The 24,576-nt window shown below is 50.9% G+C and overlaps 1 protein-coding gene across 3 annotated transcripts in view; it reads right to left on the bottom strand.

Moving 5' to 3' along the window:
* Positions 1-24,576, bottom strand: part of LOC144501473 (ras-related protein Rab-37) — a 359,260-nt gene that overhangs the window by 183,503 nt on the left and 151,181 nt on the right. For 2 of the 3 annotated variants that reach the window (XM_078225255.1, XM_078225256.1), the window contains exon 1: positions 14,230-14,562. The exons of the other annotated variant lie outside the window; for it this stretch is intronic. In XM_078225255.1, the coding sequence (XP_078081381.1) occupies positions 14,230-14,349 (120 nt within the window). In that variant the 5' untranslated portion in view covers positions 14,350-14,562. Of the gene's footprint in view, positions 1-14,229; positions 14,563-24,576 lie in introns of those variants that run through there. 3 annotated transcript variants of the gene reach the window in all.

Genomic DNA, 24,576 nt, shown 5'->3' with positions numbered 1-24,576 from the left:
GGAGGGGGCTTTACTCTGTCTAAGCCCGTGCTATACCTGTCCTGGGAGTTTGATGGGGGCAGTGTAGAGGGAGCTTTACTCTGTCTAAACACGTGCTGAACCTGTACTCGGAGTGTTTGATGGGGACAGTGTAGAGGGAGCTTTAATCTGTATCTAACCCCGTGCTGTACCTATCGAGGGAGTGTTTGATGGGGGCAGTGTGGAGGGAGTTTACACTGTATTTAACCCCGTGCTGTACCTGTCCTGAGAGTGTTTGATGGGGACAGTGTGGAGGAGATTTACTTAGTATCTAACCCCGTGCTGTATATGTCCTGGGAGTGTTTGATGGGGGACAGTATAGAGGGAGATTTACTCTGTATCTAACTCTGTGCTGTACCTGTCCTGGGAGTGTTTGATGGGGACTGTGTGGAGAGAGCTTTACTCTGTCTAACCCCGTGGTGTACCTGTCCTGGGAGTTTGATGGGGACAATGTTGAGGGAGCTTTACTCTGTATCTAACCCCGTGCTGGACCTGTCCTGGGAGTGTTTGATGGCGATAGTGTAGAGGGAGCTTTACTCTGTATTTAACCCCGTGCTGTACCTCTCCTGGGAGTGTTTGATGCGGACAGCGTGGAGGAGATTTAATCTGTATCTAACCCCGTGCTGTACCTGTCCTAGGAATGTTTAATGGGGACAGTGTAGAGCAGTGGTTCCCAAAGGGTGCGGAGCGCCGTACTGGTGCGGCAGGAGAGCAAGGCAAGTGTGGCGGGAAGATTCAAGGACAATCAAAGAAACATTTAAACATGGATAGATATTTTTCCAAAGTGAGAGCAAGAGCATCAAGTGATGCTGAGGATGATGTCCCATGAGCATATTATAAAGTAGTTGTGTTCTATGTTATGAATCAAGCACTGCTAGGAGTTGTTTTTTTTTGTTTTTGAATGTAATTCTTATCAATAAAAAATTTGGTGTGGCGCGAGCAAATTTTTATTCCGAAAGTGCGGCCCAGTGAAAAAAGTTTGGGAACCACTGGTGTAGAGGGAGCTTTACTCTGAATCTAACCCCGTGCTGTACCTGTCCTGGGAGTGTTTGATGGGGACAGTGTAGAGGGAGATTTACTCTGTATCTAACCCCGTGCTGTACCTGTCCTGGGAGTGTTTGATGGGGGACAGTGTAGAAGGAGATTTACTCTGTATCTAACCCCATGCTGAAACTGTCCTGGAGTGTTTGATGGGGACAGTGTGGCGGGAGCTTTACTCTGTATCTAACCCTGTGCTGTACGTGTCCTGGGAGTGTTTGATGGGGACAGCATGGAGGGACTTTACTCAGTATTTAACCCCGTGCTGTACCTGTCCTGGGAGTGTTTGATGGGGACAGTGTAGAGGGAGCTTTATTCTGTATCTAACCCCGTGCTGTACTTGTCCTGGGAGTGTTTGATGGGGACAGCGTGGAGGGAGATTTACTCTGTATCTAACCCCATGCTGTATGTGTCCTGGGAGTGTTTGATGGGGACAGTGTAAAGAGAGCTTTGCTCTGTATCTAACCTCGTGCTGTACCTGTCCTGGGAGTGTTTGATGGGGACAGTGTAGAGAGAGCTTCGCTCTGTATCTAACTCTGTGCTGTACCTGGCCTGGGAGTGTTTGATGGGGGCAGTGTAGAGAGAGCTTTGCTCTGTATCTAACTCCGTGCTGTACCTGGCCTGGGAGTGTTTGATGGGGGCAGTGTAGAGGGAGCTTTGCTCTGTATCTAACTCCATGCTGTACCTGGCGTGTGAGTGTTTGATGGGGGCAGTGTAGAGGGAGCTTTGCTCTGTATCTAACTCCATGCTGTACCTGGCCTGGGAGTGTTTGATGGGGACAGTGTAGAGGGAGCTTTACTCTGTATCTAATCCCGTGCTGTACCTGTCCTGGGAGTGTTTGATGAGGACAGTGTAGAGAGAGCTTTGCTCTGTATCTAACTCCATGCTGTACCTGGCCTGGGAGTGTTTGATGGGGGCAGTGTAGAGGGAGCTTTGCTCTGTATCTAACTCCGTGCTGTACCTGGCCTGGGAGTGTTTGATGGGGGCAGTGTAGAGGGAGCTTTGCTCTGTATCTAACTCCGTGCTGTACCTGGCCTGGGAGTGTTTGATGGGGACAGTGTAGAGGGAGCTTTGCTCTGTATCTAACTCCGTGCTGTACCTGGCCTGGGAGTGTTTGATGGGGGCAGTGTAGAGGGAGCTTTGCTCTGTATCTAACTCCGTGCTGTACCTGGCCTGGGAGTGTTTGATGGGGACAGTGTAGAGGGAGCTTTGCTCTGTATCTAACTCCGTGCTGTACCTGTCCTGGGAGTGTTTGATGGGGACAGTGTAGAGGGAGCTTTGCTCTGTATCTAACTCCGTGCTGTACCTGGCCTGTGAGTGTTTGATGGGGACAGTGTAGAGGGAGCTTTGCTCTGTATCTAACTCCGTGCTGTACCTGGCCTGGGAGTGTTTGATGGGGACAGTGTAGAGGAAGGACATCCACAGCCCCAAGCCCCGACGCGGCCGACACTCCAGGACAGTTTCAGCACGGGGTTAGATACAGAGTAAATCTCCTTCTACACTGTCCCCCATCAAACACTCCCAGGACAGGTCCAGCACGGGGTTAGATACTGAGTAAAGTCCCTCCACACTGTCCCCATCAAACATTCCCAGGACAGGTACAGCATGGGGTTAGATACACAAAGGCCAGGGGGGATTGTTGATAACTCTCTCCGTGGACATTGTGGAGCAGGAGCTCCTTATTGAACACGCAGAGACTTGCCCAATAGGAAGCGTTCAGCATTGGGTTTTAAAACAGTTCCTTCACCCAAACAGGTATCTGAAAGTGGCAATGCACGTGGAGAAGGCAGTCAAAAAGGCATACGGCATGCTTGCCTACATCGGCCAGGGTATTCAGTTTAAAAATTGGCAAGTCATGTTGCAGCTTTATACAACCTTAGTTAGGCCGCACTTGGAATATAGTGTTCAATTCTGGTTGCCACACTACCAGAAGGATGTGGAGGCTTTGGAGAGGGTACAGAAAAGATTTACCCGAATGTTGCCTGGTATGGAGGGCATTAGCTATGAGGAGAGGTTGGAGAAACTTTGTTTGTTCTCACTGAAATGATTGAAGTTGAGGGACGACCTGATAGAAGTCTACAAGATTATGAGGGGCATGGACAGAGTGGATAATCAGAAGCTTTTTCCCAGGGTGGAAGAGTCAATTACTAGGGGGCATAGGTTTAAGGTGCGAGGGGCAAGGTTTAAAGGAGATGTACGAGGCAGATTTTTTACACAGAGGGTGGTGGGTGCCTGGAACCTGTTGCCGGGGGAGGTACTGGAAGCGGACACGGTGGTGACTTTTAAGAGGCGTCTTGACAAATACATGAATAGGATGGGAATAAGGGATATGGTCCCCGGGCAGCATGGTCGCTACAGGCTTGGAGGGCTGAAGGGCCTGCTGTAATTTTCTTTGTTCAAACCATTGTTATTGGTCCTGAGGTGTTGCATTACCTTGCTGTGAGCTGCGGGAGTGGTCTCCTTCGTGTTACACGATAAAGGGTGTTGGTGATGGGAAACTGGCATTTGGCTGAATTACTATATTGGTGTCGAGGCTTTGCTTTCCCATCTCCCCCTCCGGGCACCCTTCATAAGCCAAGAATCCTCTCCGGTAAGAAAAAGCCATGATGCCCTTTTTTAGGAAACTGGCACCCGATGACACCAGTGGGGAAGACTGGGCCCAGTACACTGAGCGCATGCGTTACCTCTTCCGTGCTAACAACACTAAAGGAGACGAAAAACAGAAGGTGATATTGTTGACGGTATGCGGTGCCCCAATGTTCAGTGTGATAAGAAGTCTGACCTATCCGATGTCCCAACTCAAAAACTACCACTGAGCTGATAGGCCTGGTGAAGTTCTCTATAATCATCCAGAGACACGGCTTCAACATGGCTGAGAGAACCCTGGGGTACCTGCCACTGAGTTATTGGCTAGGTTGCGGAAATTAGCTGAACAGTGCGAATTTGGACCGTCTCTTAATGAAATGTTGTGGGGCAGATTGCTATGTGGCAGAAATGACCCAACCATCCAAAAGTAGCTGTTGGCAGAACCTGATTTGGACTTTAAAAAGCCATTGAAATAGCCTTATCACATGGGAATGTAGAAGAAGGGGCTCAGGAACTCCCATGGGCATCAGGTAGCAATGCCCTCGAACTAGGGGGAGGGACCTTGTGTAATCAGTCCTCAATAGAGAGTGCTTGTGTAAATCAGGCGTTAAAGGACCCTTTCGATATAGGAACCATAATGTCACCAGAACAGTCTCGGAAAGGTAGTGATGACCCCAACAGTATTAGAGAACATACCTCCAGAAAGGTGCGGTTGCCAGACAACGGATTATTGCAAGCATTGTCAAAGGTCACAGCCAAGACGAAGTTTCAGGAACAGGCAAAACGTGTGCTGCCTAGTGAAGAAGCCAAGGCCAGTACTTGAGCATACCATGCAGGTATTCCCTCTTCCAGAGGCAGGGACATAATAGCTGAATTACATTGTAATGACAACATTTGCCCCAATAGTGGTGGAATTAACAAAGAACAAAGAAAATTACAGCACAGGAACAGGCCCTTCGGCCCTCCAAGCCTGCACCGACCATGCTGCCCGACTGAACTAAAACCCCCTACCCTTCCGGGGACCATATCCCTCTATTCCCATCCTATTCATGTATTTGTCAAGACGCCCCTTAAAAGTCACCACCGTGTCCGCTTCCACTACCTCCCCCGGCAACGAGTTCCAGGCACCCGCTACTCTCTGTAAAAAAATCTGCCTTGTACATCTCCTTTAAATCTTGCCCCTCACACCTTAAACCTGTGCTCCCAAGTAATTGACTCTTCCACCCTGGGAAAAAGCTTCTGACTATCCACTCTGTCCATGCCTCTCATAATCTTGTAGACTTCTATCAGGTCTCCCTCAACCTCCGTCGCTCCAGTGAGAACAAACCAAGTTTCTCCAACCTCTCCTCATCGCTAATGTCCTCCATACCAGGCAGCATCCTGGTAAATCTTTTCTGTACCCTCTCTAAAGCCTCCACATCATTCTGGTAATGTGGCGACCAGAATTGAACACTATATTCCAAGTGCGGCCTAACTAAGGTTCTATAAAATTGCAACATGACTTGCCAATTTTTAAACTCAATACCCCAGCCGATGAAGGCAAGCATGCCATATGCCTTCTTGACTACCTTTTCCACCTGCATTGCCACTTTCAGTGACCTGTATACCCAGATCTCTTTGCCTATCAATACTCTTAAGGGTACCATTTACTGTATATTTCCTATCTGTATTAGACCTTCCAAAATGCATGGCCATGGTGAATGGCCATCGCTTAATCATGGAATCCTGCAGTGCAGAAGGAGACCATTCGGCCCATCGAGTCTGCACTGACCACAATCCCACCCAGGCCCTATCCCCATAACCCCATGCATTTACCCTAAGCTAGTCCCCCGGACACTAAGGGGCAATTTAGCATGGTCAATCCACCTAACCCGCACATCTTTAGAGTGTGGGAGGAAACCGGAGCACCCAGAGGAAATCCACGCAGACATGGGGAGAATATACAAACTCCACACAGACAGTGACCCAAGCCAGGAATCGAACCTGGGTCCCTGGCGCTATGAGGCAGCAGTGCTAACCACTGTGCCATGCCGTACCGATGGAGGTAGACACAGGAGCTGCGTTATATTTCAGTTCTCTGTTATTGGAGAACAGACATATAATCATCTCCAATCTGGCATCCAACTCCTGAGTTTGGAAGTTACGAAAGCCAGACTAGCCACCTACATAGGGGACCCTTTATAAGTAAAAGGCAACACAATGGCCCCAGTGACATACAAGCAGCAATCAGCTCATCTCCCACTCATTGTTGTATGGGGCAAAGATCAAGCTTTATAGGGAGAGATTGGCTTCAGCAGATTCGGCTGAATTGGTTGGAGATTTTCAGACTTGGCGTGGGGAGACTGTACAAAGTTATTAGTAGATACCCTGGAGTTTGTCAAGAAGGCCTGAGAAAAAAAAAGGGGACAAGGCCAAGACCTACATTGACCCCAATGCTACACCTTGGTATTTCAGAACACGTCCAGTCCCATTCTCCATGCTGGAGAAGGTGGAAATTGAACTAGGGCGCCTTGAAAGTTTAGATCTAATAAGGACCATGCAATTTGCAGAATGGGCCTTGCCCATAGTCCCTGTTCTTAAGATCAACAAATCAGTTTATCTTTGTGGGGAGCTAGAAACTGACAGTCATTCGGGTCTCCAAACTCGAAATGTACCCCACACCCCGATTCGAAGATTTGTGCACTAAACTAACAAGCAACAAGATGTTCTCCAAGTTGGACATGAGCCACACTTATCTTCAGCTTGAATTGGGCAAGTCCTCCTGGAAATGTGTGATGATCAACACACCTAAGGGACTTTATGAGTATACCTGTTTGCCCTTTGGGGTCTCATCAGCGTGTGCCATTTTCCACAGAGTTATGGAGAATATCCTTCAAGGGCTACCCAAGGTAGCAGTATACTCAGATGATGTCTTGGTCACGTGGGCTTCAGAACAGCAACATCTGGTCAGCTGAGTCGAGGCCTTGTAGAGATTTTCCAGATCGGGAGTTCACTTGAAGAGGGAGAAACGAGTTTTCCAAGCAGCTGAAGTAACCTATTGAGGCGACCGAGTAGATGGCAATGGGTTACATCCAGTCGAGAATAAGATAATGGCCATCAAGGAAGCACTACACTGAAAAACACCACAGAGTTGAAATCCTCATTGGGATTAGTGAATTATTTCAGAAGATTTATCCTGAACTTGGCTTCCATGCTAGCCTCCTTGCATGTCTTGCAACAAAAATACCAGAGATAACCCTGGGAAGCTCCGCAGGCAGACGCTGTTTCGAAAGTTACCTGTCCTATTACCTAACCCCGTGCTGTACCTGTCCTGGGAGTGTTTGATGGGGACAGAGTAGAGGGAGCTTTACTCTGTATCTAACCCCATGCTGTACCTGTCCTGGGAGTGTTTGATGGGGACAGTGTGGAGGGAGTTTACTCTGTATCTAACCCCGTGCTGTACCTGTCCTGGGTGTGGTTTCTGGGGGACAGTGTAGAGGGAGCTTTACTCTGGAGGGGCGGGGGGGGCGATGGAGGGGCGGGGGGGGGCGATGGAGGGGCGGGGGGGGGGCGATGGAGGGGGGGGGGGGGCGATGGAGGGGCAGGGGGGCGATGGAGGGGCGAGGGGGGCGATGGAGGGGCGAGGGGGGCGATGGAGGGGCGAGGGGGGCGATGGAAGGGCGGGGGGGCGATGGAGGGGCGGGGGGGCGATGGGGAGGGCAGGGGGGCGATGGATGGGCAGGGGGCGATGGATGGGCAGGGGGGCGATGGATGGGCAGGGGGGCGATGGATGGGCAGGGGGGCGATGGATGGGCAGGGGGGCGATGGATGGGCAGGGGGGCGATGGATGGGCAGGGGGGCGATGGATGGGCAGGGGGGCGATGGATGGGCAGGGGGGCGATGGATGGGCAGGGGGGCGATGGATGGGCAGGGGGGCGATGGATGGGCAGGGGGGCGATGGATGGGCAGGGGGGCGATGGATGGGCAGGGGGGCGATGGATGGGCAGGGGGGCGATGGATGGGCAGGGGGGCGATGGATGGGCAGGGGGGCGATGGATGGGCAGGGGGGCGATGGATGGGCAGGGGGGCGATGGATGGGCAGGGGGGCGATGGATGGGCAGGGGGGCGATGGATGGGCAGGGGGGCGATGGATGGGCAGGGGGGCGATGGATGGGCAGGGGGGCGATGGATGGGCAGGGGGGCGATGGATGGGCAGGGGGGCGATGGATGGGCAGGGGGGCGATGGATGGGCAGGGGGGCGATGGATGGGCAGGGGGGCGATGGATGGGCAGGGGGGCGATGGATGGGCAGGGGGGCGATGGATGGGCAGGGGGGCGATGGATGGGCAGGGGGGCGATGGATGGGCAGGGGGGCGATGGATGGGCAGGGGGGCGATGGATGGGCAGGGGGGCGATGGATGGGCAGGGGGGCGATGGATGGGCAGGGGGGCGATGGATGGGCAGGGCGGCGATGGATGGGCAGGGGGGCGATGGATGGGCAGGGGGGCGATGGATGGGCAGGGGGGCGATGGATGGGCAGGGGGGCGATGGATGGGCAGGGGGGCGATGGATGGGCAGGGGGGCGATGGATGGGCAGGGGGGCGATGGATGGGCAGGGGGGCGATGGATGGGCAGGGGGGCGATGGGGAGGGCAGGGGGGCGATGGGGAGGGCAGGGGCACGGTTGTGATGCAGTCACCCTTTGTGTGATGTTAGCTCAATCACTGGCAGGTGGCTTGGTCACCAGAGGACACAGTTTTGACACATTTGCCAAATAAAAACAAGGGTGAAATGAGGATATGTTTTGTTACCAGCAGTTTGTTCTGCTCTGGAATGCATGTGAGAGTGATGGAAACTGATTCGATAATAACTTTCAAAGGGGAATTAGATTAATAAATTTACATTTGATGAAAGAGCAGGAAAGTGGAATGAATTGAATGGTTCTTTCAGAGGGTTAGTCCATGGATAATAGGGTGAATAGCCTCCAATTGTGCTGCAAGAGTCCAGGATTCTCTTGGAGAAACTGACACTTACTATGGTGTGATTGAGCAGTGATAATGAATACCTCAAACAGAACACATCCGAAACCCCACCACAAACAAGCATATTACCCTTACCTCTCCCCCCTGCCCTTCCCCACCACCCCCTGCCCCCCTGATGTCCCCTGCCGCCCCCTGCCCTTTCCCCTCTGCCGCCCCCTGTTCCAAAGAACAAAAGAACAAAGAACAATACAGCACAGGAACAGGCCCTTCGGCCCTCCAAGCCCGCGCCGCTCCCCGGTCCAGGATTGAATCCTGAATCCAGGATCCCCGCCCAATTTTCCAGCCTATCTACATACCAATATCCTATCCACCGAGCTGTCCCTCACAGCTACGATGCTTTGTTCATCACAACCTATTAACTCACCCCCACCCCCCCATTCCAGACCATGTGATCTCCAGGGAGAGGCGAAAACCCAGAGTGAAAACCCCAGGGCCAATATGGGGAAAAGAAAATCTGGGAAATTCCTCTCCGACCCCCTGAGGCGATCGAAACGAGTCCAGGAGATCACACTGGCCCTGATCGGAAAATGCTTCCCAACCCTAGTCATTTCCACTTCCACGAACACCATATGAATTCCCTGCCCCCGAGACAGGTTCCCAACTATCCGCAGTCTCGCTCTGTACTGGCACCAGCAAGATGATCATAGAATGAAGCCTTGAAACGAGAAACAAGGAACAATTAGCCCGCGCCGCTCCCTGGTCCAAACTAGACCACTCTTTTGTATCCCTCCATTCCCACTCCGTTCATATAGCTGTCTAGATAAGTCTTAAACGTTCCCAGTGTGTCCGCCTCCACCACCCTGCCCGGCAACACATTCCAGGCCCCCACGACCCTCTGTGTAAAATATGTCCTTCTGATATCTGTGTTAAACCTCCCCCCCTTCACCTTGAACCTATGACCCCTCGTGAACGTCACCACCGACCCGGGGAAAAGCTTCCCACCGTTCACCCTATCTATGCCTTTCATAATTTTATACACCTCTATTAAGTCTCCCCTCATCCTCCGTCTTTCCAAGGAGAACAACCCCAGTTTCCCCAATCTCTCCTCATAACCAAGCCCCTCCATACCAGGCAACATTCGTTCCCTCGTCATCCCCTGCCATTCCCCCCTGTCACCCTGGGCCAGACTGAAATGATACATCTCAACCCCAACAGGGACTTTGGGCAAGCGCAGGGCACCCGGCCCCCGGGGGAACATTTGCCCCCGGGGGAACGCAGTCAGGGAGGGCAGTGCAATCAGCTCTGAATTTGCAGCAACTTCCTGTAACTATCCACAAACATCACAGAATCCTACAGTGCAGAAGAGGCCCTTCGGCCCATCGAATCTGCACCGACGCAAGAAAGGCCCTGACCTGCCCACCTAATCCCAGTTGCCAGCACTTGGCCTTTAGCCTTGAATGTTATGACTTGCCAATTACTCATCCAACTACTTTTTAATGGATGGGAGACATCCCGCCTCCACCACCCTCCCAGGCAGCGCTTTCCAGACTGTCACCACCCTCTGGGTGAAAAGGTTTTTCCTCAAATCCCCCCTAAACCTCCCACTCCTCACGTTTAACTTGTATCCCCTTGTAACTGACCCTTCAACTAAGCGGAACAGCTGCTCCTTATCCACCCTGTCCATGCCCCTCATAATCTTGAACACCTCAATCAGGTCGCCCCTCAGTCTTCTCTACTCCAACGAAAACAACCCAAGCCTATCCAACTTCCCTTTATAACTTAAATGTTCCATCCCAGGAAGCATCCTGATGAATCTCCTCTGCACCCCCTCCAGTGCGTTCACGTCCTTCCTATTACGTGGCAACCAGAACTGCACACAGTACTCCAGCTGTGGTCTCATCAAAGTTCTATACAACTCCTTCATGACCTCTCTGTTTTTGTAATCTATACCCTGATTGATAAAGGAGAGTGTGCCATATACCTTTTTGACCACCCTATTAACCTGCCTTTCCCCCTTCAGAGATCTATGGACAAATACGCCAAGGTCCCTTTGTTCTTCAGAACTTCCCAGTGTCAGACCTTTCATAATATACTTCCTCGTCAAATTACTCCTTCCAAAGTGCATCACCTCACACTTTTCAGGGTTAAATTCCATCTGCCACTTATCTGCCCATTTGACCATCTTGTCTATATCTTCCTGTAGCCCAAGACACTCAACCTCACTGTTTACCACCTAGCCAATCTTTGTGTCATCGGCAAACTTACTGATCCTACCCTCCCACATAGCCATCTACGTCATTGATATAAATGATGAACAATAAGGGGCCATTGGTCACTGGCCTCCAGTCACTAAAGCAGTTGTCTGTCACCACCCTCTGTCTCCGACTGCTAAGCCAATTATAAATCCACCTGGTCAGATCACCCTGTATCCCATGTGCATTAGCCTTCTTAATAAGTCTCCCATGTCATAGGGACTTTGTCAAAGGCTTTGCTAAAATCCATGTAAACTACATCAGCTGCCTTACCCTCATCCACACACTTGGTTACATGCTCAAAAAATTCAATCAAATCTGTTAGGCATGACCTCCCTCTGATAAAACCATGCTGACTATCCCTGATCAAGCCTTGCCTCTCCAAATGGAGATGGATTCTCTCCTTCAGAATCTTCTCCAATCGTTTCCCAACCACAGACATGAGACTCACAAGTCTGTCGTTCCCTGGCTTGTCTCGACAACCTTTCTTAAATAGTGGAACCACATTCGTTGTTCTACAGTCCTCTGGCACCTCCCCAGTGACCAGGGAGGAATTAAAAATTTGGGTCAGGAATTAAAAATTTGCAATTTTCTCTCTTGCCTCCCACAACAGCGTGGGACACAATTCATCCGGGCCTGGTGATGTCACCTTTAAGCCCGCCAATACCTCCAATACCTTGTCATTCCCTATGATAATTTTCTCTGGAGCCTCACTGTCTCTCTCCCTGACATCAGGTTAAAGTCCAACAGGTTTATTTGGCAGCATGAGCTTTCGGAGCGCTGCCCGTTCATCAGGTGAGTGAAGAGTTGGGTTCACAAACAGAGCAACACTCTGTTCACAAGGGAACACTCCTGCTTGGTGATTGTCGAGCGGTGTCCATTCATCCGTTGTAGCATCTGCATGGTTTCGCCAATGTACCGTGCCTTGGGACATCCATTCCTTTCCGCACACGAGGATGACCTCAACCAGGATCTTGGGTTCATGTCACACGATCTGTAACCCCCACGACTTGCCTGGGCTTGCAAAATCTCACTAACTGCCTCCTCATTCTCATGGGTGAAGACAGATGTGAAATATTTGTTTAACACCCTACCAATGTCCTCTGCCTCTAGGCACAGATTTCCCCTTGGTCCCTAATGGGCCCTACTCTTTCCCTGGTTATCCTCTTCCCATTGATATACTTATAGAATATCTTAGGATTTTTCCTACTTTTACCAGCCAGAGCTTTCTCATATCCCCTCTTTGCTACAGGCAAACATGCCAGAGTCTCCTCCACCGAAACGTACAGGACCATGGGGATGAGACCAATTGGATAGTTTGATTTCAAAGAGCCAGCACAGGGAAAGATGGGCTGAACAGCCTCATTCTAGCTTGCAAAATTAGAAGTTAAAAAACTTAAAAGATAAAAAATTGTTCCAAGAAGGATTTTAACTCCCAGCTGATTAAAAGGCTGATCCCAAGTTGCTTGTCTGGCAACAGATGTGGAGGCAGGTTTACTAGCTGTGGGTGAGGGAGGCGGGGTTACTAGTTGAGGGTGGGGGAGGCGGGGTTGCCAGCTGAGGGTGGGGGAGGCGGGGTTGCCAGCTGAGGGTGGGGGAGGCGGGGTTGCCAGCTGAGGGTGGGGGAGGCGGGGTTGCCAGCTGAGGGTGGGGGAGGCGGGGTTGCCAGCTCAGGGTAGGGGAGGCGGGGTTGCCAGCCAAGGGTGGGGGGGGGCGGGGTTGCCAGCCAAGGGTGGGGGGGGGCGGGGTTGCCAGCCGAGGGTGGGGGGGGGCGGGGTCGCCAGCTGAGGATGGGGGAGGCGGGGTCGCCAGCTGAGGGTGGGGGAGGCGGGGTTGCCAGCTGAGGGTGGGGGAGGCGGGGTTGCCAGCTGAGGGTGGGGGAGGCGGGGTTGCCAGCTGAGGGTGGGGGAGGCGGGGTTGCCAGCTCAGGGTAGGGGAGGCGGGGTTGCCAGCTGAGGATGGGGGAGGCGGGGTCGCCAGCTGAGGGTGGGGGAGGCGGGGTCGCCAGCTGAGGATGGGGGAGGCGGGGTCGCCAGCTGAGGGTGGGGGAGGCGGGGTTGCCAGCCGAGGGTGGGGGGGGCGGGGTCGCCAGCTGAGGATGGGGGGGCGGGGTCGCCAGCTGAGGATGGGGGAGGCGGGGTCGCCAGCTGAGGGTGGGGGGGCGGGGTCGCCAGCTGAGGGTGGGGGAGGCGGGGTCGCCAGCCGAGGGTGGGGGGGGGCGGGGTCGCCAGCTGAGGGTGGGGGGCGGGGTCGCCAGCTGAGGGTGGGGGAGGCGGGGTCGCCAGCCGAGGGTGGGGGGGGGCGGGGTCGCCAGCTGAGGGTGGGGGGGCGGGGTCGCCAGCTGAGGGTGGGGGAGGCGGGGTTGCCAGCTGAGGGTGGGGGAGGTGGGGTTGCCAGCTGAGGGGGGGGGGGGGGCGGGGTTGCCAGCTGAGGGGGGGGGGCGGGGTTGCCAGCTGAGGGTGGGGGAGGGGGGGTCGCCTGCTGAGGGGGGGGGGGGAGGCGGGGTTGCCAGCTGAGGGGGGGGGGGGAGGCGGGGTTGCCAGCTGAGGGGGGGGCGGGGTCGCCAGCTGAAGGGGGGGGGGTCGCCAGCTGAGGGGGGGCGGGGTCGCCAGCTGAGGGGGGGGCGGGGTCGCCAGCTGAGGGGGGGGGAGGCAGGGTTGCCAGCTGAGGGTGGGGGGGGGCGGGGTTGCCAGCTGAGGGGGGGGCGGGGTCGTCAGCTGAGGGGGGGGGCGGGGTCGCCAGCTGAGGGGGGGGCGGGGTCGCCAGCTGAGGGGGGGGCGGGGTCGCCAGCTGAGGGGGGGGGAGGCAGGGTTGCTGGGTGGGGGGGGGGCGGGGTTGCCAGCTGAGGGGGGGGGAGGCAGGGTTGCCAGCTGAGGGGGGGGAGGCAGGGTTGCCAGCTGAGGGGGGGGGCGGGGTTGCCAGCTGAGGGGGGGGCGGGGTTGCCAGCTGAGGGTGGGGGAGGCAGGGTTGCCAGCTGAGGGGGGGGGCGGGGTTGCCAGCTGAGGGGGGGGGGCGGGGTTGCCAGCTGAGGGGGGGGGGGAGAGGCGGGGTTGCCAGCTGAGGGGGGGGGAGAGGCGGGGTTGCCAGCTGAGGGGGGGGGGGGCGGGGTCGCCAGCTGACGGTGGGGGGGGCGGGGTCGCCAGCTGAGGGTGGGGGGGGCGGGGTCGCCAGCTGAGGGTGGGGGAGAATCTCCTCCCCCCGCCCCCAGCTGTGAATGTGACCCTGAGCTCAGTGAGTGCAGAGTTCCTGCACTGTTTGCTGACCATTTGCAGCGATTGAAAGGGTTAAACTCCCAATTTGCCGGATCTTTTGATGTTGTAAATGTTTCTATTTTATCTATGGAGCGAAGTTTAGGAGTGAATAAAGATGTACACACCTTGTAAGTCAGCTCCTGGCTCTGTGTGCAAGATCGGGACCGCTGCAGGGGGGACTTGGGGGCTCCGTTTGGTTGTTCGGCGCTGCCCTGTCTCGGATGGAGACTCTTTGAACGGGGCATCGCAACTCCAGAGGCTGCGAGCAGGAGAGAGGCGTCAGGACAGCAGAGAGAGAGAGAGAGGGAGGGAGAGTTCACAGAGACAGACAGAGAGAGCAGTGGGACAAAGTGCACAGAGAGACGGAGTGCACAGAAACAAACAGAGAGGACAGAGAGAGCACAAGCTTCCCGGAAGGCGGGTCAGTGTGAGCTGCCACAGGAGGCTGCAGACACATACAGCTCCATTCTACAGTGTCAGGGACAGAGTCAGGCTGCCTTTCTCTGTCTCTCCTACAGGTGATCATCTCTCACACACAGGGAGGGGCTGAGAGATGTGTCATCAGCATTTTTCTTTCCAGCATTTTCCTCTCACACGAGCTCCAACTTACTCTCCCTCACCACTCTTTCCTTCTCTTACTCCCTCAGGGACAGATTCCCCAGTTTATAGCCCCCTGGCTATGAGAATGCCAAAATCCTTTCACTCAAACCTCCCCATCATCCCACCCATTATCATCCCCTCCATTATCATCCCCTCCTCATAACCTCCCCCTCCTCATCATCTTCCTCCCCCTCATCATCTTCTTCCTCCCCCTCCTCACCATCTTCCTCCCATTATCTCCCCCTCCTCATCATCTTCCTCCCATTATCTCCCCCTCCCCATCATCCCCTCCGCCCATTATCATCCCCTCCTCATCATCCCCCCCCCGTCCATTATCATCCCCTCCCCATCATCCCCCCAGCCCATTATCATCCCCTTTTCATAACCTACCCCCCCCTCCCCCGATCATCTTCCTCCCATTATCTCCCCCTCCCCATTATTTCCAACCCCAATCATCCTTCACACACACTCCAACGATGTGCTGGTTAGGTGGATTGGCCATGCTAAATTGCCCCTTAGTGTCGGGGGGACGAGCAGGATAAATATGTGGGGTTATGGCGATAAGGCCTGGGTGGGATTGCTGTTGGTGCAGACTCGATAGGCTGAATGGCTTCTTTCTGCACTGTAGGGGTTCTATGATTTCATTCTCAATATCAGCCACCCCAAACATTTTCCACCCCGCCACTTTCCCCTCCCCTCCATGGTCCATAGAACCATAGAAAATTACAGCTCAGAAACAGGCCCTTTGGCCCTTCTTGTCTGTGCCGAACCATTTTATGCCTAGTCCCACTGACCTGCACTTGGACCATATCCCTCCACACCCCTCTCATCCATGAACCCGTCCAAGTTTTTCTTAAATGTTAAAAGTGACCCCGCATTTACCACTTTATCCGGCAGCTCATTCCACACTCCCACCACTCTCTGCGTGAAGAAGCCCCCCCTAATATTCCCTTTAAACTTTTCTCCTTTCACCCTTAACCCATGCCCTCTGGTTTTTTTCTCCCCTAGCCTCAGCGGAAAAAGCCTGCTTGCATTCACTCTATCTATACCCATCAAAATCTTATACACCTCTATCAAATCTCCCCTCAATCTTCTACGCTCCAGGGAATAAAGTCCCAACCTATTCAATCTCTCTCTGTAACTCAGCTTCTCAAGTCCCGGCAACATCCTTGTGAACCTTCTCTGCACTCTTTCAATCTTATTTACATCCTTCCTGTAACTAGGTGACCAAAACTGTACACAATACTCCAAATTCGGCCTCACCAATACCTTATATAACCTTACCATAACACTCCAACTTTTATACTCGATACTCCATAGAACCATAGAAAATTACAGCTCAGAAACAGGCCTTTTGGCCCTTCTTGTCTGTGCCGAACCATTTTATGCCTAGTCCCACTGACCTGCACTTGGACCATATCCCTCCACACCCCTCTCATCCATGAACCCGTCCAAGTTTTTCTTAAATGTTAAAAGTGACCCCGCATTTACCACTTTATCCGGCAGCTCATTCCACACTCCCACCACTCTCTGCGTGAAGAAGCCCCCCCTAATATTCCCTTTAAACTTTTCTCCTTTCACCCTTAACCCATGCCCTCTGGTGCATGGGTTAAGGGTGATTTATAAAGGCCAATGTACCAAAGGCACTCTTTACGACCCTATCCACCTGTGACGTCACTTTTAGGGAATTCTGTACCTGTATTCCCAGATCCCTCTGTTCAACTGCACTCTTCAGAGTCCTACCATTTACCCTGTACGTTCTTCTTTGGTTTGTCCTTCCAAAGTGCAATATCTCACACTTGTCTGCGTTAAATTCCATTTACCATTTTTCAGCCCATTTTTCTAGTTGGTCCAAATCCCTCTGCAAGCTTTGAAAACCTTCCTCACTGTCCACTACACCTCCAATCTTTGTATCATCAGCAAACTTGCTGATCCAATTTACCACATTATCATCCAGATCATTGATATAGATGACAAACAACAATGGACCCAACACCGATCCCTGCGGCACCCCACTCCACTCAGAGAAGCAATCCTCCACAACCACTCTCTGGCTTCTTCCATTGAGCCAGTGTCTTATCCAATTTACTACCTCCCCATGTATACCTAGCGACTGAACCTTCCTAACTAACCTCCCATGAGGGACCTTGTCAAAGGCCTTGCTGAAATCCAGGTAGACAACATCCACCGCCTTCCCTTCATCCACTTTCCTGGTAACCGCCTCGAAAAACTCTAATAGATTGGTCAAACATGCCTACCACGCACAAAGCCATGTTGACTCTCCCTAATAAGTCCCTGTCTATCCAAATATTTGTAGATCCTATCCCTTATCACACCTTCCAATAACTTGCCCACCACCGACGTCAAACTTACTGGCCGATAATTTCCCGGATTTCTTTTGGAACCTTTTTTAAACAACGGAACAACATGAGCCACCCTCCAATCATCCGGCACCTCCCCCGTGAATACTGACATTTTAAATATGTCTGCCAGGGCCCCTGCAAGTTCAACACTAGCTTCCCTCAAGGTCCGTGGGAATACCCTGTCCGGTCCTGGGGATTTATCCACTCTGATTTGCCTCAAGACAGCGAGCACCTCCTCCCCTTTAATCTGTAAAGGTTCCATGGCCTCCCTACCAGTTTGCCCTATTTCCGTAGACTCCATGCCCGTTTCCTCAGTAAATACGGATGCAAAAAAACCATTTAGTATCTCCCCCATCTCTTTTGGTTCCATACACAGTCTACCACTCTGGTCTTCAAGAGGACCAATTTTATCCCTCACTATCCTTTTGCTCCCAATATACCTATAGAAGCTCTTTGGATTTTTCTTCACTCTGTCTGCCAAAGCAACCTCATGTCTTCTTTTAGCCCTCCTGATTTCCCTCTTAAGTAGCTTCTTGCACTTTTTATACTCCTCGAGCATCTGATGTGTTCCTTGCTGCCTGTACATTTCATACAACTCTCTCTTCCTCTTAATCAGTGTTACAATCTCCCTCGAGAACCAAGGTTCCTTATTCCTATTTACTTTGCCTTTAATCCTGACAGGAACATACAAACTCTGCACTCTCAAAATTTCTCCTTTGAAGGCCTCCCACTTTCCATTTACATCCTTACCAGAGAACAGCCTGTGCCAATCCACACTTCCCAGATCCCTTCTCATTTCATCAAATTTGGCCTTTTTCCAGTTCAGAACTTCAACCCGAGGACCAGATCTATCCTTATCCACGATCAGGTTGAAACTAATGGCATTATGATCACTGGATCCAAAGTGTTCCCTCACACTCACATCCATCACCTGCCCTAACTCATTTACCAATAGGAGATCCAATATCGCATCCTCTCGAGTTGGCACCTCTATATACTGATGTAGAAAATTCTCCTGAACACATTTTACAAACTCTACCCCGTCTAAACCTTTAACAGTATGCGAGTCCCAATCTATATGTGGAAAATTAAAATCCCCTACTATCACAACTTTGTGTTTCTTGCAGTTGTCAGCTATCTCTCCGCTGATTTGCTCCTCCAATTCTCGCTGACTATTGGGTGGTCTATAATACAAGCCCATTAATGTGGTCATACCTTTCCTGTTTCTCAGCTCCACCCATAGGGCCTCTGTCGACAAGCTCCCTAATCTATCCTGCCTGAGTACCGCTGTTACATTTTCCCTGACCAACAATGCCACCCCCCCACCTTTTATCCCTCTGCCTCTATCCCGCCTGAAACATTGGAACCCTGGAACATTGAGCTGCCAGTCCTGCCCCTCCTGTAGCCAAGTTTTACTAATGGCTATAATGTCATATTTCCATGTGTCTATCCATGCCTTCAGCTCATCTGCCTTCCCCACAATACTCCTGGCATTGAAATAGACACACCTCAAAAAATTATTTCCACCACACTCTACCCTTCCACCCTCTCTCCCTCCTCCTAATACCTTTTCTCCGTCGATTCATTCCTCCCCTATCCTCTCCTCACATTCCCACCTTCCACTCCTCCCTAATCCTTCCTGCAACTTATGCCATCTCCAGTTGTCTGTTCTTCACAAGCAAGCCTAGAGGTTGAATGCCAGTCGGTTATTCAGCTGCAGGCAGCATCATATTACAATCTCTTACACTCTCTCCCTCCTTGATCCACACACAGGAAGTGAGTCATGTTGTGCCTCCAGCATAAACTCACTGCACTCATCTCCCTTTCCTTTCCCACAGACCAAACCAGGAGGCTGTGGGTTCAAATCCCAACCTAATGAATTGAGCAGGTAACCTAACATTGAACAGGGCTGGGAGAGGGCACTGCCCTCAGAGGGGGCATTGCTCTGAAACTTAACTTTGGCTAAGTTTGATGTGAGGTTAAAATGGAAGTTCACTGTTGCTGTGGAGGTGACTATGCATCTGAGGAGGACAGTTTCTCCTCTCACCTACAACACTAAAAATAGATGACCTTGTTGTTGAATCTTATTGCTTTATTGGGATCTTGTTATGCCACCTTTGTGTCTTCATCATAAATTCATTCCCAATAGAAGCTTAGAAATGTTATGCCACAGAAAGAGGCCATTCAGCCCATTTGTTCCATGCTTATCAGGTAAGACAAAATAACAAACCAGTTGCCCATTCTAACGTTCTGGCACCTGGTCTGTAGCTTTGCCCGTTACAGCTCTTCTGATACAGATTCAGCTAATTTTAAATAGTTGAGTGTTTCAGCCTCAAACACTAATTCAGACAACGAATTCGAGGTGCCCATTACCCTCTGGGTGAAAGATTTTCCTCATGCCCCCACTAATCCTTCTACTAACCGCCTTAAATCTATGCCCCCTGGTCATTGACCTCTCGCTAGGAGAAACAAGTCTTTCCCGTCTACCCTGTCCAGGCCCCTCATAATTGTGTACACCTCAGTTAGGTCACCCCTTAGCCTCCTCTGTTCGAAGGAAAGAAAGCATTAGTCTATCCAATCTCTCCTCATAGCTACACTTTTCTAGCCCTGTTAATATTCTTGAAACCTCCTTTGTACTCTCTCCAGAGCAATGTCCTTTCTATAATGTGGTGACCAGAACGGTACACACCTCTCTAACTGTGGCCTAACCAGTTCCATCATTACATCCTGCTTTTGTATTCAATTCCTTGCCCAATAAAGGAAAACATTCCATATGCTTTCTTGACCACCTTTTTCATGTGTTCAGTCACCTTCAAGGACTTGTGAACATGCACTCCAAGGACTCTCACTTCCTCAACCCCTCTCAAAATTATCCCATTGAGTAAGTATTCCCTTGCTTTGTTTGTCCTCCTCAAATGTACTACCCCTCAATTTTCCGGATTGAATTTCATTTGCCACTTCTCCACCCTCAACCAAACCATTGCTCTCATTCTGGAGTTGACAGCTATCCTCTTCACTATCAACTACACAGCTGATTTCTGTGTCATCTGCAAATTTCAACATCATGCCTCTCACATTAAAGTCTGAATCATTAATATATACATCAAAGAGCAAGAGCCCCAACACAGCCTTGTGAAAGATCAAAAACATCCATCGATCATTACCCTTTGTTTCCTGTCACTGAGCCAATTTTGGATAAACTCGCCAACTTTGCCTATATCCCACCTTTCTGACCAGTCTACCATGGGTGACCTTGTCAAATGTCTTACAGAGATCTATGTAGACAACATCCACTGCACTACCCTCATCAATCCTCCTTGTTATCGCCTCAAAAAATTCTATTAAATTAAGTAAGATACGATCTTCCCCTAATAAAACCATGCTGACTATCCCTGTGCCTTTCTAAGTGACAGTTTATCCTGTCACTCAGAATTGTTTCCAATAATTTGCCCACCACCAAAGTTGGACTGAGCAGCCTACAGTTTTCTGGCACCTTTTTAAATAATGGTAGAACATTCACAGAGCTCCAATCCTCTGGAACCTCACCTGTATCGAGTGAGGATTGGAAAATGATCCTCAGAGAATCCACTATTTCCTCCCTGCCTTCCTTCAACAGCGTGGGATATAATCCATCCGGCTTTGCGAACTTATTCATCTTCAAGGATGTCAGTCCCTCCAATACTTCCTCTCTCACTATGCTTATTGTTTCTAATATGTCACATTCATCCTTTTTAACTAGAATGTCTGAATCACCCCTCTCCATCGTGAAGACAGAGACAAGGTACTCACTGAGAACACTGCCCACATCTTCCGAATCAACCATGTACATTTCTGATAAGCCCTACCTCTCCCTTAATTATTCCCTTGCTCTTAATTTATTGGTAAAACATCTTTGGGCTTTCTCTCACTTTACCTGCCAATATTTTTTGTATCCTCTCTTTGCTTTCCTAATTTATGTTTTTCCTTCCCCCACCGCCCCCCCACCGCCCCCCTCCCCCCCACCGCCCCCCCCCTCCCCCCCACCGCCCCCCCCCTCCCCCCCACCGCCCCCCCCCCCCCCCCCCCCCCCGCCCGCCGCCCCCAATGCTTTCTATACTCCTCTTTCTACAGTGTTAAGATTTTGTGAGTGTCATAGTTCTCTTTTCTGCTTTATCTTGGTCTTGGTCTGTGTGTTTCTGGATAACCAGCAGGCTGTAGAATTGACAGGACTGCCCTTTTACTTTGTGAGAGTCTGTCTATACTGTGCCATAGAATGTCTCTCACTGCTCTATCACTCTTTCCCTTTCTATTAGTTGTATCCAGTCAACTTTCGTCAGCTTTGTAAAATTTGTGTTGCCCCAAATTAGAACTTTAACTCCTGTTCTATCTATGTTTTTTTTCATAATGATGCTAAATCTAACTATATCTGGTCTCCATCTCCAGACTGGTCGCTTACCTTGGCTTCATCCCCTTGGCCAACTTAATTTCTTAAGACTAAATCTCAAATTGCTCTCAATGGGCTTGTCACATGCTGGCTGAAAACGTTCTCTTCAATGAAGTTCAATCATTTGGTCCCCTCTGTGCCCTTCACACTGTTTGTGTCACAGTTATATTAGAATAGTTGAAGCATTTGGAATACAAATTTCTGAATCCTTCTCTCTGAAGTACTTGTTAACCAGTTATTTTTGCTGTTGTTGAAGTTATGGGATGTTAGTTATGGACAAATGGAAGTGTTTTTGGATGATGATTGGGAGCAGAAACTTGGGGTGATTTATTTCCCCCCATGATTCAGGCACTGAGGCCAGTTTCTGTCCCAGATGGACCAATGGGAAAGAAACAACTTGCACTTTCTTGGCACGATTTTCAACTCCTGGACATCCCAAAGTAATGAATAGAATACTGTGTGGTCACAATTGTAATGCAGAAAACATGGCGGCTAACTTGCACACAGCAAGATTCTATGAGCATTACCAAATATTCTATTTGAGTGATGTTTGTTGAGTTTTCATTATTATCTGGGACAGAAGGGTTAACTCTCTTGTTCTTAGACTCACAGATTCATTAACAGCACAGATGGAGACTATTCAGCCCATTGAATCATTGCTAGCTCTCTGAGCAGAAATTCAGTCAGCCCGATTCCCTTATCCAATCCCCATAGCCTTGCAAGTTTATTTATTTTCAATGTCCATTTAATTTCCCTTTCAAATCATTGATTGCCTCTGCTTCCACCACCCTCATGGGCAGCCATCTCCAAGTAGTTAGCACTCGCAACATAAAACATCTCTTACTCCCCCTGCAATCTGTGACTCTGAGTCCTTGCCTTGTAACATCAGCCAAAGGGAACAGCTTTTCTTTGTCTAACCCTGTCATCATCTTGTACATCTCTCAAATCTCCTCTCAATCTCCTTTGCTCCAAGAGGAACAACCCTAATTTCTCCAATCCGAGCCCTGCAATTAAAATCCTTCATCTCTGGAACCATCCTGGTAGTCTCAAGGACCCTCACACACATCCTTCCAAAAGTATAATGACAAGTACTGAACACACTAGCTGTGTCTAACCAGAGCTTTATCAAGTTTCAGAATAACTTTCTTATTTTTTTGTTGAGAAGTTGAGTAGAATGTTAGAATTTGGTATTTGTAAAATTGCAAAGAATTGTAAAATGCTACAATGGAAAGAAGTGCCTGGTCCCTTTAAAAGGTGGTGCTTTTTCTGGACTTAGAGTTTTTTAAAAAAGGAAGCAGGATCATATAGAGAACATTGACTGAAACATTGTATCAAAGGCCAAACAGTAATGTTGTCAAGACAACAGGCTGTTTTTGAATTTTAACCATTCACTTTTGGGCACTTGGATAACAGCACCCTATTAGATTTAAATTTGATGTTTTGGTAACCTGAGAACCAATCCTATTGTGGGGATTTTGGTGTGTCATCAGTGGTATAAGAGCCAGCTCTCAACTCCAGAGAGACACAGCAACTGCCCTCTGCCACAACTAATAGCTTTCAAGCTCAAAGCCTCACCTCGATAATGAAGATAGCAAAAGAAGACAGAGTTTCCAGACAGAAGAAAGAAGACAGAAGATTCTGGAAGATGACAAACCTGGTTATAATTTTGAGAGTGACTAAAAAATTCTATTTTTTTGCTAATAAGTGGGAATTGTATTTATCTAAACAGCATTCCATTAGAACAGTGTTTTAATCGGGTTGTTAATAGTTGAGTTAACCTGTTCACTGTGAGTTAGATAAATAAGATGTTACTTGTTGATTTTACAGTGAGAGTCTCAGGGAGTTATTTTGATTTAACCACTAAAAGTTGCTGAAGAGCAGATCATACCACTTCGCTCACATTTTAACAGATTATAAAGCAAGGTACCCCTCCTTGAGTGGTTCAGTGTTAGTTCCAAGAGAGGGGATCAAACTCGGCTTTATAACATTTTCTAGTCAATAACGTTAATTATAAAAAACAAGATCCCACATATTTTGCGAACCTTTCCCCCAATGTGTCCTGTCACCTTCAAAGATCAATGTGTGTGCACCCCAACTCACTGCGTCCCAGCTCACTGCGTCCCAGCTCACTGCGTCCCAGCTCACTGCGTCCCAGCTCACTGCGTCCCAGCTCACTGCGTCCCAGCTCACTGCATCCCAGCTCACTGCGTCTCAACTCACTGTGTCTCAGTGTCCCAGCTCGCTGTGTCGCACTGTGTCCCAGCTCACTGCGTCCCAGCTCACTGCGTCCCAGCTCACTGCGTCCCAGCTCACTGCGTCCCAGCTCACTGCGTCCCAGCTCACTGCGTCCCAGCTCACTGCGTCCCAGCTCACTGCGTCGCAGCTCACTGCGTCCCAGCTCACTGTGTCCCAGCTCACTGCGTCCCAGCTCACCGCGTCTCAACTCACTGTGTCTCAGTGTCCCAGCTCGCTGTGTCGCACTGCGTCCCAGCTCACTGCGTCTCAACTCACTGTGTCTCAGTGTCCCAGCTCGCTGTGTCGCACTGCGTCCCAGCTCACTGCGTCCCAGCTCACTGCGTCCCAGCTCACTGCGTCCCAGCTCATTGCGTCGCAGCTCACTGTGTCTCAGTGTCCCAGCTCACTGTGTCCCAGCTCACTGTGTCCCAGCTCACTGTGTCCCAGCTCACTGTGTCCCAGCTCACTGCGTCCCAGCTCACTGCGTCCCAGCTCACTGCGTCCCAGCTCACTGTGTCTCACTGTGTCCCAGCTCACTGTGTCCCAGCTCACTGTATCCCAGCTCACTGTGTCCCAGCTCACTGTGTCCCAGCTCACTGTGTCCCAGCTCACTGCGTCCCAGCTCACTGCGTCCCAGCTCACTGCGTCCCAGCTCACTGCGTCCCAGCTCACTGCGTCCCAGCTCACTGCGTCCCAGCTCACTGCGTCCCAGCTCACTGCGTCCCAGCTCACTGTGTCCCAGCTCACTGTGTCCCAGCTCACTGTGTCCCAGCTCACGGTGTCCCAGCTCACTGTACCCCAGCTCACTGTGTCCCAGCTCACTGTACCCCAGCTCACTGTACCCCAGCTCA

This window comes from Mustelus asterias, chromosome 12 (assembly GCF_964213995.1).
Source record: "Mustelus asterias chromosome 12, sMusAst1.hap1.1, whole genome shotgun sequence".
NCBI classification, from domain to species: Eukaryota; Metazoa; Chordata; class Chondrichthyes; order Carcharhiniformes; family Triakidae; genus Mustelus; species Mustelus asterias.
Note: the sequence above shows the minus strand (reverse complement) of the source record. Positions and strands in the feature narration are given on the sequence as shown.